General features: G+C 45.5%; 1 protein-coding gene across 1 annotated transcript in view; it reads right to left on the bottom strand.

Moving 5' to 3' along the window:
• TMC7 (transmembrane channel like 7) overlaps positions 1 to 8,191 on the bottom strand; it is a 54,864-nt gene extending 46,673 nt beyond the window's left edge. Inside the window, exon 1 of the mRNA XM_061210266.1 lies at positions 8,053 to 8,191. Coding sequence (XP_061066249.1) covers positions 8,053 to 8,119 — 67 coding nt within the window. The 5' untranslated portion in view covers positions 8,120 to 8,191. The remainder of the gene's footprint in view (positions 1 to 8,052) is intronic.
• Positions 8,192 to 13,199: the final 5,008 nt, after the last annotated feature.

A 13,199-nucleotide genomic window follows, 5' to 3' on the forward strand; every position in this document is an offset into this window, starting at 1 on the left:
CTACATTGAGTTGCTCTGAGGAATTAAAGAAAGTTACCCACTTGAGTCCCACATCAAATTGCTGACGGAGCCTACTGACCCTCAGGAACCGGCTCCTGCTAGCTGACCTCGTCCCATCTCCTCTCCACGCTCCAGCCCAAGGCCTCCTCAGATACATGGAGGCCATTCCCACCTCTGCCCTTTGCTCTTCCTGTAGCCCCTCCGAACACTCTTCCCACCGGGGCTTCCCATTCACCTGCGCTGGCTCCTCTACATCCTTGGGCCTCGGCTCAGCGGTCCCCTCCTGGGAGAGCTGTCCAGGCGGGCCGCTCCCCCTCTCTATCTCATCACCTGCTTATTTCCTTCTCAGCACCTATGCTTAGCTGTCTCTGACCCATCTCCCTCCACCTGTTTAGGGTGTCCCCTGCTGGACTAGAAACTTCGTGAAAGCATGTCCCTTGCCTGCCTCTTTCATCCCTAGGCCCCTCGCCTGGTGCATGCTTTTGGCTCAGGATCAGTTCCCCATCTTCTCCTGGTGGGAGTCGGAAAACACAGAAGGGCTGGGTGGTCCCACAGCCAAACAATGTTCCTTTAAAAAGCAGCCAGATTGCAACAAAGTTAACAACACTGAAAAGTCATTTCCCCCTTTTATCCCTGAAATTCTTCACTTCCTGAAAAAAAAAAAAAAAAAAAAAAAAGCCACTGAGGGCCTCTGGCCTTTGGGCCTAATCCGGGCCTGAACTGCTGGGCAGACAGAGCTCGGCCTCCTCCAGACAGAGGGGAAAAAAATAACTCAGGTCAGAAGGCTGGCTCACTGTGGCCTGTGTCGAGGCCTGCACAAGAGCCCTCCCACCCAGGACACCTTTGATGAGTAACCTGGATGAATGGACTTAGCAGATAAAGTAAAAAACAAAAAACACTGCAGGTCAAATGGTTACTTGTCTTCAAATTTCGTAAAATCGGTCAGACTATAATAGCCCACGGAATAGTTGTTTAACTACATAGGTATCTAACAGATACCTCCAGAGCGCATAGGCACAGAGCACATGCAGTCATCAAACCTGATAATACCGGGGCTAGAAAAGGCCCTAATAATCATAATCATAATAATACCAAGAGCTACCATTCAAGTGCACAGCACCCGCCCACAAGGTGCTAGATTCTTGACACGCTTATCTCATTAAATCCTTTCAGTGACCCTAGCAGATGGGGGTATATGAAAATATTTTGGAACCAGATAGAGGTGATGTTTGTACCATATTGTGAATGTAGTAAATGCTGTACACTTTAAAATGGTTGATTTTGTTATGTGAATTATGCCTCGATCCCCGCCCCAAAAAAGTCACTGCATGCACGCTAGCCGAAGGACTCCCGCCTGGAATGAGCATGTGGTTACACTACACATACTGTACACATACATTTACTGACTGGTATGAAGTACTGACAGACCAGAATATGGTAAATATTTGACAAAGGGAAAAAACCATGCAGGGTCACTCCATTCAATAAACACAGAACATGCCAGGTACGATGGGGCTGAGGGGCAAAAAGCCCTGGGAGAGGGCAAAATGTCTCATGGTCAGGGGGTGGGGAGGCGTTGCCTCTTGGGAGGAGGTGACATTCCAGCTGAGAGCAGAAGTGTGAGGAGCCGGCCATGGGCAGAGCAGGGGGAAGGGTGTGCCGGCTGGAGGGAACAGAGGCTGCAAAGACCCGGAGGGAAGCACTGGGGCCTGGGAGGGGTGGGAGCAGCAGGCGTTGAGGTGGGCGGTAGCCCTCTCTAGAGGCCCTGGAACAAGGTGGTCCTCCGGCTTTCGCTCCTATCAGAATCTCCACTTTATAGATGGGGAAACGGAAGCTCAGAAAAGGCAGTAACTTGCTCAAGACTACACAGCTTATAAGAGGCCAAGTCGGTGTCTGAACCTGGGTCTGCTTAATTCCAAAATCCCTGCTCTTAAAAATGATACAACTTGGGGGCTTCCCTGGTGGCGCAGTGGTTAAGAATCCGCCTGCCAATGCAGGGGACACAGGTTCGAGCCCTGGTCTGGGAAGATCCCACATGCCGCAGAGCAGCTGGGCCCGTGAGCCACAATTACTGAGCCTGCGCGTCTGGAGCCTGTGCTCCGCAACAAGAGAGGCCGCGATAGTGAGAGACCCGCGCATCTGCGATGAAGAGTGGCCCCCACTTGCCACAACTAGAGAAAGCCCTCGCACAGAAACGAAGACCCAACACAGCCATAAAAATAAAAAGTAAAAATAAAATAAAATAAAATAAATTAAAAAAATAAATGATGCAACTCAAGAGAAGTGAGAATACAGTTCAAGGGGTACTTTGACAGGGCGAGGCTAGAGGGCTCTGTGGGTACAGAGAAGGGACACGGTCTAGCCTGTGGGAGGGGAGGTAGTCAGGGAAGGCTTCCAGGAGGAAGTGACACCAGATTGAAAGACGAGAAAAATAGTATGCCTTAAAAGGAAGTAAAGTAATAGCCTCATGGTAGAGGGAACAGCAGGAGCTTCTCAGGCTCAAAAAGTAACATGGGAACCGTCAGGTGGGGGTCGGGGGGTGTGTGGAGATGGGAGCTAAGACGGGGACCAAATCACTAAGGGCATCCTTTCAACTAGTGTTTACTGAAGACCTCCTATACACCAAGCACTGGGCTAAGCAGGGGGATGCCATGGTGAGCCAAACAGGCCCAGGCCCTGCCCTGCTGGAGCTTACCATCTAGCAGGAGAGCAGAGACATCATAACAACAGTTAACACTTACATGGGCCATGGCAGCCAGTCCCCAGGATGGCCCCCTGTGATCCTCCCCTCCTAATATTCACGCCTCTATACAGGCCCCATCCACACTGAACAGGGCTGACCCACGTGAACAATAAAAACAACACAGTGTGATTTCTAAGACCAGCTCATCAAAGACACTACAGTTTCCACCTTGCTCTCTCTTGGATCATCTGCTCTGAGAGAAGCCAGCCACCATGTCTCGAGGACACTTAAGCAGCCCTCTGGGAGGTCCACATGGAGAGGAACTGAGGCTTCCTGTCAACAGCCAGTGTCAACTCGCCATCCATGTGAGCGAGTCATCTTGGAAGGGATCCTCCAGCTCCAGGCAAGCCTTTGGATGACTGCATGGCTGGCTGACACCATGACTGCAATTTCTTAAGACAGACTGAGCCAGAAAAGCCTAGATAGGTCACTCCCCAATTCCTGACCCACAGAAACCGTGAGGTTAGTGGGTTCTAAGCCTCTAAATTTTGGGATAATTTGTTCCAAGGCATAGATAACTAATTTAAGCACTTACTAAGTTATTTATATAAATTAATTATCTGAATCCTCATAATGACCTCCTAAAGTAGGTACTTTCGTTATTTAATACATAAGGAAACTGAGGCACCAGGCACTTAACTGCCTTTCCCAAAGACAAAACCAGTGAATGGGAAAAAGATGATTTGCATCTGAGAATCCAGAGTCTAGACTTGAAACCACTACACTATAGCTGCCAGCATGGCTGTGGGTATACTCCATCATTCATTCATTCATCATAGGTTTAGTACCTACCACGTGCCAGACACTGTTGTAGGTCCTAGGGGAACAAGAAAAAGCCCCTGATTTTCATGGCACCCACATTCTAGAAGGAGAAATAGCTAATAAACCAGGAAATGATCAAACCACATGACTTCAGATGGTGCTAAGTGCTTTGAAGGAATAAGCAAGGTCAGGGCAGGAGATACGGGGGCACTTCTCCAGACAAGATGACTCCAGACGTCTGCCTCTCTGAAGTGACATTTGAGCAGAGACCTGACAGGAGCAGCAAGAGGCTGCCATATGAAGATCAAAGAGAAATGCACTCCAGGCAAAGAGAACAGCAGATGCAAAGGCCCTGAGGCAGAAATGACCTTGACATGTTGGAGGAATGAGAAGGCAGTCAGTGTAGCTGGAGCAGCATGGGCTAAGGTAAGGCTGTAGGTGATGAGAGCCTGCAGAGGTGGGCTGGGGTCCTTGCTGGCCTTGTTGGAGGCCTGGAGCTTGTTCTCAGAGCAGTGGGAAGCCACTGAAAAGTTTTAATTAAGAAGGCAAGTATTGTCTACTCAGTCATAAAAACGAATGAAATAGTGCCATTTGCAGCAACATGTATGGACCTTGAGATCATCATACTCAGTGAAGTAAGTCAGAAACAGAAAGGCAAATACCATACGATGTCACTTACCTGTGGAATCTAAAATATGACACAAGTGAACTTATCTGCGAAACAGAAACAGATTCACAGATACAGAGAACAGACTTGTGGTTGCCAAGGGGAAGGGGGGTTGGGGGAGGGATGGATTGGGAGTTTGGGACTAGCAGATGCAAACCATTATACATAGAATGAATAAACAACAAGGTCCTACTGTATAGCACAGGGAACTATATTCAATATCCTGTAATAAACCATCATGGAAAAGAAAAAAAAAAAAAGAAGGCAAATGTTGTGATCTGTTTTATCATTAAGAAGGATACACATTTCCCATTTCTGTAAACTAGACGCCCTTTGTCTCCTGAACCCCTCCAACTGTCCTCCCAAGATGCTCATACAGTGTGTCATGGTTTACAAACTGCTGCAAAGTTATAAACACAGTCCCTTCTGAGCCTCCCACTCATGCTAGTGGGTACAAGGTCATAAAATATCATCTGTCCAAGGGACAGGGAGAATCTTTTGATTAGAGGCGCTAGTTACAATACTCATAAAGAGATGCTTAGAGAGCCCCTTGAACACCCAGCAAAGATCCAAGGAAAAATTAATGCACAGAAATCTCTTGCATTCCTGTATACTAATGATGAAAAATCTGAAAGTGAAATTAAGAAAACACTCCCGTTTACCATTGCAACAAAAAGAATAAAATACCTAGGAATAAACCTACCTAAGGAGACAAAAGACCTGTATGCAGAAAATTATAGGACACTGATGAAAGAAATTAAAGATGATACAAATAGATGGAGAGATATACCATGTTCTTGGATTGGAAGAATAAACATTGTGAAAATGACTCTGCTACCCAAAGCAATCTACAGATTCAATGCAATCCCTATCAAACTACCACTGGCATTTTTCACAGAACTAGAACAAAAAATTTCACAATTTGTATGGAAACACAAAAGACCCCGAATAGCCAAAGCAATCTTGAGAACGAAAAATGGAGCTGGAGGAATCAGGCTCCCTGACTTCAGACTATATTACAAAGCTACAGTAATCAAGACAGTTTGGTACTGGCACAAAAACAGAAATATAGATCAATGGAACAGGATAGAAAGCCCAGAGATAAGCCCACGCACATATGGTCACCTTATCTTTGATAAAGGAGGCAAGCATATACAGTGGAGAAAAGACAGCCTCTTCAATAAGTGGTGCTGGGAAAATTGGACAGGTACATGTAAAAGTATGAAATTAGAACACTCCCTAACACCATACACAAAAATAAACTCAAAATGGATTAAAGACCTAAGTGTAAGGCCAGACACTATCAAACTCTTAGAGGAAAACATAGGCAGAACACTGTATGACATAAGTCACAGCAAGATCCTTTTTGACCCAGGTCCTAGAGAAATGGAAATAAAAACACAAATAAACAAATGGGACCTAATGAAACTTAAAAGCTTTTGCACAGCAAAGGAAACCATAAACAAGACCAAAAGACAACCCTCAGAATGGGAGAAAATATTTGCAAATGAAGCAACGGACAAAGGATTAATCTCCAAGATTTACAAGCAGCTCATGCAGCTCAATAACAAAAAAACAAACAACCCAATCCAAAAATGGGCAGAAGACCTAAATAGACATTTCTCCAAAGAAGAGATACAGATTGCCAACAGACACATGAAAGAATGCTCAACATCATTAATCATTAGAGAAATGCAAATCAAAACTACAATGAGGTATCATCTCACACCGGTCAGAATGGCCATCATCAAAAAATCTAGAAACAATAAATGCTGGAGAGGGTGTGGAGAAAAGGGAACACTCTTGCACTGTTGGTGGGAATGTAAATTGATACAGCCACTATGGAGAACAGTATGGAGGTTCCTTAAAAAACTAAAAATAGAACTACCATATGACCCAGCAATCCCACTACTGGGCATATACCCTGAGAAAACCATAATTCAGAAAGAGTCATGTACCAAAATATTCATTGCAGCTCTGTTTACAATAGCCAGGACATGGAAGCAACCTAGGTGTCCATCATCGGATGAATGGATAAAGAAGATGTGGCACATATATACAATGGAATATTACTCAGCCATAAAAAGAAATGAAATGGAGGTGTTTGTAATGAGGTGGATGGAGTTAGAGTCTGTCATACAGAGTGAAGTAAGTCAGAAAGAGAAAAACAAATACAGTATGCTAACACATATATATGGAATCTAAGGGAAAAAAAAAAAAAAAAAAGAGGTCATGAAGAACCTAGTGGCAAGATGGGAACAAAGACACAGACCTACTAGAGAATGGACTTGAGGATATGGGGAGGGGGAGGGGTGAGATGTGACAGGGTGAGAGAGTGTCATGGACATATATACACTACCAAATGTAAAATAGATAACTAGTGGGAAGCAGCCGCATAGCACAGGGAGATCAGCTCGGTGCTTTGTGACCACCTAGAGGGGTGGGATAGGGAGGGTGGGAGGGAGGGAGATGCAAGAGGGAAGAGATATGGCAACATATGTATATGTGTAACTGATTCACTTTGTTGTAAAGCAGAAGCTAGCACACCATTGTAAAGCAATTATACTTCAATAAAGATGTTTAAAAAAAAAAAAAAAGAAAAGAAAAAAATAAACCTCATTTTTAACCCCTAAAAAAAAAAAAAAAAAAAAAGATCCAAGGAAGAGGAATCTCCTTGCCTTCTGTATGGGAAACCAGGGTTGGCATCTTAAATGTGATGAACTGTGATAAAATAAGAGAAACATAAATAAAAAATCATGTGGAAAATACTTGAATAGCTATTACTGAAAGGCTGAAATTGAGCTGATGCCAGCACTATTAATACTGCATTAGAAAATAATTAGCATCAAACCCAGTCTTTTTTCTGATTCCCGAGCAAGTTCCCAGAGTTTGAGTCTCTCTAGATATTTTTCTCTTTTTCTTCTTCTAGATGTTGAGATCAATCCAATCAGAGGGGCCCAATGCCCAAATCTACACTCATGCTTTACTGTAGATCCTTGTAACAAAATCTCTATTCTCAAATTGAAATAGAAAAAACGCTGCAGATAAAACTCACAGTGGGGAAGTTGAAGCCAAGGTACTAGGTATTGGAAGCTTTGTCCACACACACACACACACACACACAAAACCTCACAGTGGGGTCTTGTGTTTTGTTAAGGGCAAATATAAGATATGAATGCTGCAAGGAAGCCTGCCTGGGTACTGGCAACTTTTCTATCTTGACTGAGTAGCAGTTGTACACATTTATGTTAAAATTCACAAGGCTGTACACTTCACTCTTAAGTTTTACCCAATAAAAAAAGGGAAAAGCATATACTTGGCTGGCTACCACTGATAGTGCCTTTCCTGTATCAAACACTGTGCTAGGCACTTCACACATTTTTCTCTCAACTAATCCCACCAACATCTTATTCCCATTTTACTGCTGAAGAACCTAAGGTTCAGAGACAGCAAGTCACTTACCAAAGATCACACAGCAATAAATAGCCGAGGCAGAATTCAGTTCTAAGTCCATCTAATTGTAGAGCCTCATATGTTTGGGAGGCAAGCACCTGGTATCAGAATGTTAGGGCTGACAGGGATCTCACAATCTTTTCATTTAACATCTAAGATTATTTTGAGACTAGCCCGGGATCCCTCGACCAGCTTTGGGAAGGCAAACTCACCACTGTCGAGACTCCCATTCTAGTGCTCCTTTTGGTAGAGCATGCACTCTCTGAATTGAGTGAGGATGGGTTGGAGGAGGGAGACCAGCAATAAGAAAGATCCGCTTTCCCCCAAGCCGGGAGGTGGGGAGGGGGCCGGGCCCGCGCCGAGCTCCCAGCACCTCGCGGCCGCTTGCACCCGCCGGCCGCCTGGAGCCGGGTCCGCGCCGCCCTACCTTGGTGGATGAAGGCCTGCCTGCTGGGCCTGCCGGGCGGGAGCGCACTGGCACTGGACTCGCTCATGGCTGCGCCCCGCGCCCCCGAAATGCCGCCGGAGACCCGCTTCGGCAGCCGCCGCCGCCTCCTCCCGGCCTTCCCTCCCGGAGCCGGGATTCCAGATTCCGGGGCCGACGTCACAGAGGCGGGGGCGGGGGCGGGGCGCCCGGCGGCCCTTCCCACGCCCGCCCCCGCTGGACCACCCGAGCCGCCCTGCGCTGGGAGGCGAGGTGAGGGCAGGGCGCCGTGGAAGGGTGCGGCTCCGCCGCGTCGGGGACCTGGGATGGGAGACGCGGGTGGAGAGCCGGAGAGACCCGGGACAGCTCCGTCCAGCGGCCGCGAGGAGGGGAGACCTCCCAGATTTTAAAAAGTGTAATAAAAATAACCAAGATGCCGAACAAGTTTATCTAGTAAGTTACCATTTGCGTACAAAAAGGAAAAAAAAAAGAGGGGGGGGGGGAATGTATTTGTACATGTTTGTAAATGCATAAGATATCTCTCGAGTGGGGAGCTGGGAGGCCTGGATGAGAAAGGTATGAGGGAGGATTTTTCACTACGTGCCGTGTTTGTCTTTTAAAATTTGCACCTCATCCACGTTTCATCTCTGCCTCTATCCAGGTACAGCTTAAAAGATAGAATGAAAAGGAATTAGCAAATATAAATAAGTGCCTAATAATTAAAGAAATGTAATTGTATATACATTTGTATACAAGTAACTTCCAAATTAAATAAATGGGAAGTGTAGATAAATCGGCTATGCAGAATAATTCTAAATAATTTATACAGCTCCTTAAAGGAGGTGGAGCAATGACTCCGCAGTCGTTAAGTGTGGACTGCACACAGTGACTTCCCTCCGAAGAGGACAGTACGGAAAGGGAGGGCGGGGCACGGCAAGTAACTACCTGAATAATACCTGACAAACACTTGCTCAGACAGATGATCAAGGTCAACATCAACAGTGATGTCATGTTGATGGTATGCACCCTTGATATGATGTGATGGGAATGACACTCTACCTGTGTGGGTCTTTCTCCCCCCAACCCATAACTTCAGCCAAACCATAAGAAAAACATCAGATAAACCCCAGTCAAGGGACGTCCTACAGAATACCTGAACAGCTACACAAGACTGTCAAGGTCATCAGAAACAGGGAAAGTCAGAAACCGTCACAGCGAAGAGGAGCCTAAGGGGACATGACCGCTTAAATGACCACTTAAGTGTAATATGGTCATCAGGATGGGAATGTGGAACAGGAAAAGTAACAACTAAGCAAATCTGAATAAAGTATGGACTTTAGATAATAATACTGTGTCAATACTGGCTCATCTACTACTGATGTAAGATAGTAATAATCACAGAAACTGAGTCTAAGGTGTATGGAAATTCTCTGTGATATTCTCAAATTTTTCTGTAACTCTAAAACTATTCCAAGATAGAAAGTTAATTTTTTTAAGAAGTAATTGCCTGGATCAAAATAAATGCTATTTTTATTGTAGTTAAGGGTTGGGTCACTGAGTTTCCAGTTGGAAACTGGTTTCTAATTATTCTCTGAGTGAGCTTGGCCATGTGACTCAACCTCTCTGAGCCTCTGTTTTCTCACCTGTAGAAAGGGTTGTAGTGAGAATAATCCCCTGAAGTGCCTGGCAGAGCATCTAGGGGAAAAAAAACCAAACCTAATCTGATGCCAACCTCACACAAAAGAAAATCCAAAGATATAAATGTAAAAAATAAAACCATGAAAGTGCTTTTTAAAAAAGTTTTTGTTTTGTTTTGGGTTCAGTTTTGTTCATTTATTCAAACTACATAAAATTTTAAAATTCTGCAACACAAGCAATGACATTTCTATGAGGCTGTTCCTTGCAATGTTGTTTATACTAGCAAAAGAAAGAAGCGGCCTAAATCAATATAGATATGAGGCTGGTTAAATACATTTTGACACATACAGCCAGCGATCAAATAACTGTATATGTAGACATATAGAAAGTTCTATGTGTGGAAATATACAATTAAGTGAAAAAATCAAGGTGCAGAAGAAGTGTGTTAGGTAAGCTACCATTTGGGTAAAGAAAATACAAGAATATGTGTGTGCTTGGAAATGCATAGTAAATTTCAGGACAAGTTGGGGGTATTTACTGATGATCCTTTTTTTCTGTATTGCACAGATATATTACCTATATATGCTTGAAGTTTTAAAAAATTACCTCTAAAGTCTGTGGCACAAAGCAGTGTCGACAAATGATGCTTATTTCTGTCGTGAGACAGTGCCTCCCTCTTCCCTTCCTCACCAGAGGCCACCTCCCAGCCCCTGATCCCAGCCCATGGATCTGGAAGGAGATGGATGGAGCCTGCCAATGCTCATCTCCCTCCTACTGGTCTCACCCGGCACCTGGCACCTGGCCCTGGCTTGGTCTGCATCCCGAGCCAGGAGAGGCCTCGGGTTCTCTCTGGGGCAGGGGAATGAGCCCAGCATCCTGGAGGAAACTCCTTCCTCCCAGGAGATGACTGATTTTACAGGAATAGAAATAGGGTAGTTCTTTGGGAAAAGGTCTCAGAAATCTCCTGTTGGAAGGAAATAGAAGGGGGAAGAAGGCTGGTAGCCGGACAAACAGAAATTTAGACAGAAGGATGGCAAGTAGGACAGAAAGCAGAATCAAACATGGAATTCTTGATTCCATTTACGTATTGCTTTATTTCAAGGGGAGGCGCATGTCTTCCCACAGCGCCCCCTATCAGCTTTATCTGTCCTAGCACTTTATTTTTACTACTTGATTTGCCTGTTTCCCACACTAGAATACAGTATGAGGAAAGCTATGGTGGGGTCTCTCTTTTATTATTAGGATAATAATGATAATAACTGCCACTTATTGAGGACTTACTCTGTACCAAATCCATATCATGCATTACCTCGTTTAACTTTCATCATCCCTAAGAAGACAGTAGGAACCTTCAATCCCCATTTTAGAGAAAAAAGAACCAGGGTGCAGAGGGGCAGGGTCGAATCAGCCCTCTGCTCTCCTTCGCCACCCGCGATCACCTAACCCAAAGCACCACCGCCTCTTCCAAGGCGAGGACTGCCTCCTGACTGTCTCCCTGCCTTGTCCAGACCTTGTCCACCAGCAGAACCAACTTCTCAGAAAGGAAATTGATCTCGTAATTTTCCTGCTAAACATCCCTTCCTCCTCTGGTTTCCTCTTGCCACTTAGAATACACCCTCGCTCTCCTTATCATGTGTGGAGCAGGCTTTGGGGGATCTGTCCAGCCCCATCGCCTACCATCACCACTGTGGCTGGCTTCCTTTCCCCTCCTATCTGAACACACCTATCTGTTCCTGCCTACGAGTTCATGTTTGCTGTTTCCCTCTTCCCAGAGCCTGCACCTCACACTTGCCCCTGATTTTGTCCGCTTCTCCCTTCACATGGCAAAATATGGCCACATTGCTGCCCCAAGTTGATATAAATTCTGAAAAGACTGATTAGAGGTCTCTGAGTCACAATTCCTAAATCCTGGGAGGGAGAGTCTGATGTATTGTATTTGACTTAAATAAAGAGTAAAGGACTTCCCTGGTGGTGCAGCGGTTAAAAATCTGCCTGCCAGTGCAGGGAACACGGGTTTGATGCCTGGTCAGGGAAGATCCCACATGCCGCGGAGCAACAAACCCATGTGCCACAACTACTGAGCCTGCGCTCTAGAGCCGGCGAACCACAGCTACTGAGCCCACACGCCGCAACTACTGAAGCCCACGTGCCTAGATCCCGAGCTCTACAGCAAGAGAAGCCACTGCAATGAGGAGCCTGCACACTGCAACGAAGAGTAGCCCCCGCTCACCGCAACTAGAGAAAGCCCGTGCACAGCAACGAAGACCCAACGCAGCCAAAAAAAAAAGAGTAAATTCCTGGCCCCATTGACCATGTTCTTTTTTTTTTTTTTTTTTTTTTTAAATTTATTTATTTATTTATTTATTTATTTTTGGCTGCGTTGGGTCTTCGTTGCTGCACGCAGGCTTTCTCTAGTTGCAGCGAGCGGGGGCTACTCTTCGTTGTGGTGCGTGGGCTTCTCATTGCGGTGGCTTCTCTTGCGGAGCATGGGCTCTGGGCGCGTGGGCTTCAGTAGTTGTGGCACAAGGGCTCAGTAGCTGTGGCTCACAGGATCTAGAGCGTAGGCTCAGTAGCTGTGGCTCACAGGATCTAGAGCGTAGGCTCAGTAGCTGTGGCTCACAGGATCTAGAGCGTAGGCTCAGTAGTTGTGGCGCACAGGCTTAGCTGCTCCGCGGCATGTTGGATCTTCCCGGACCAGGGCTTGAACCCGTGTCCCCTGCATTGGCAGGCGGATTCTTAACCACTGCGCCACCCAGGAAGTCCCGACCATGTTCTTAATGTAGGTTGTCCTGGTGCATCCTATTGCCTTTCCCCTTCTTTCCACCCCCAACAACTGTCATTCCACAAGTGATCTACAACAGAAATGCTTTGTAAACTGCAAATGTCTAAATAAATGTTAATATAGTAGCTGTGGCTGTGTAAGACATAACTATGGGGTTGCAAAATGGGACAAAAAAGAGGGCATTTTATATACCACAGATGCATGCAAATAAAGCTCATCATTTTGGTTCATTTATAGCAAAAGAATTAGCCAATGCCTTTGCTACTCTGAATTTTCATGGAGAATTTGAGTTTGCTGTTGGTTTGTTTGCGTTTTTTTACTCATTTGGCTGATTTGCCTAAAAAAAGCCTTTAGCAAAATATTTTCCTCACCTTCTGACGTGTTCCCTGACTTGCACCAAAGTTCTGGCACCTCCTGATTGATGAAAGGTTGTTGTAAAGATCACAGCTCTTTTATTTGTCAGCAGTGATAACCCAGTCTGATTCTCTTAAGGGATAATGAGAATTTATTAGAAGGATGCTGGGTAAGACACGGCTGAGCCTCAGAAAGGATGGAAACCGAGGGCTGGAGGGAAACCAGGAAGATGATTCTCTCTCCCCTTTTCTCATTTTGGCTCCTCTCTGAGGCTGCTTGTTCCTTCTTACACTATGTCCCAGCTTTCCACCAGTACAGGTGGCAGAAAGTGACCGACGGTAGCTGATGCAGCCAACAGATCTTCGTTGTTGCTCTG

The sequence above is a fragment of the Eubalaena glacialis genome, chromosome 13 (assembly GCF_028564815.1).
Source record: "Eubalaena glacialis isolate mEubGla1 chromosome 13, mEubGla1.1.hap2.+ XY, whole genome shotgun sequence".
NCBI lineage: Eukaryota > Metazoa > Chordata > Mammalia > Artiodactyla > Balaenidae > Eubalaena > Eubalaena glacialis.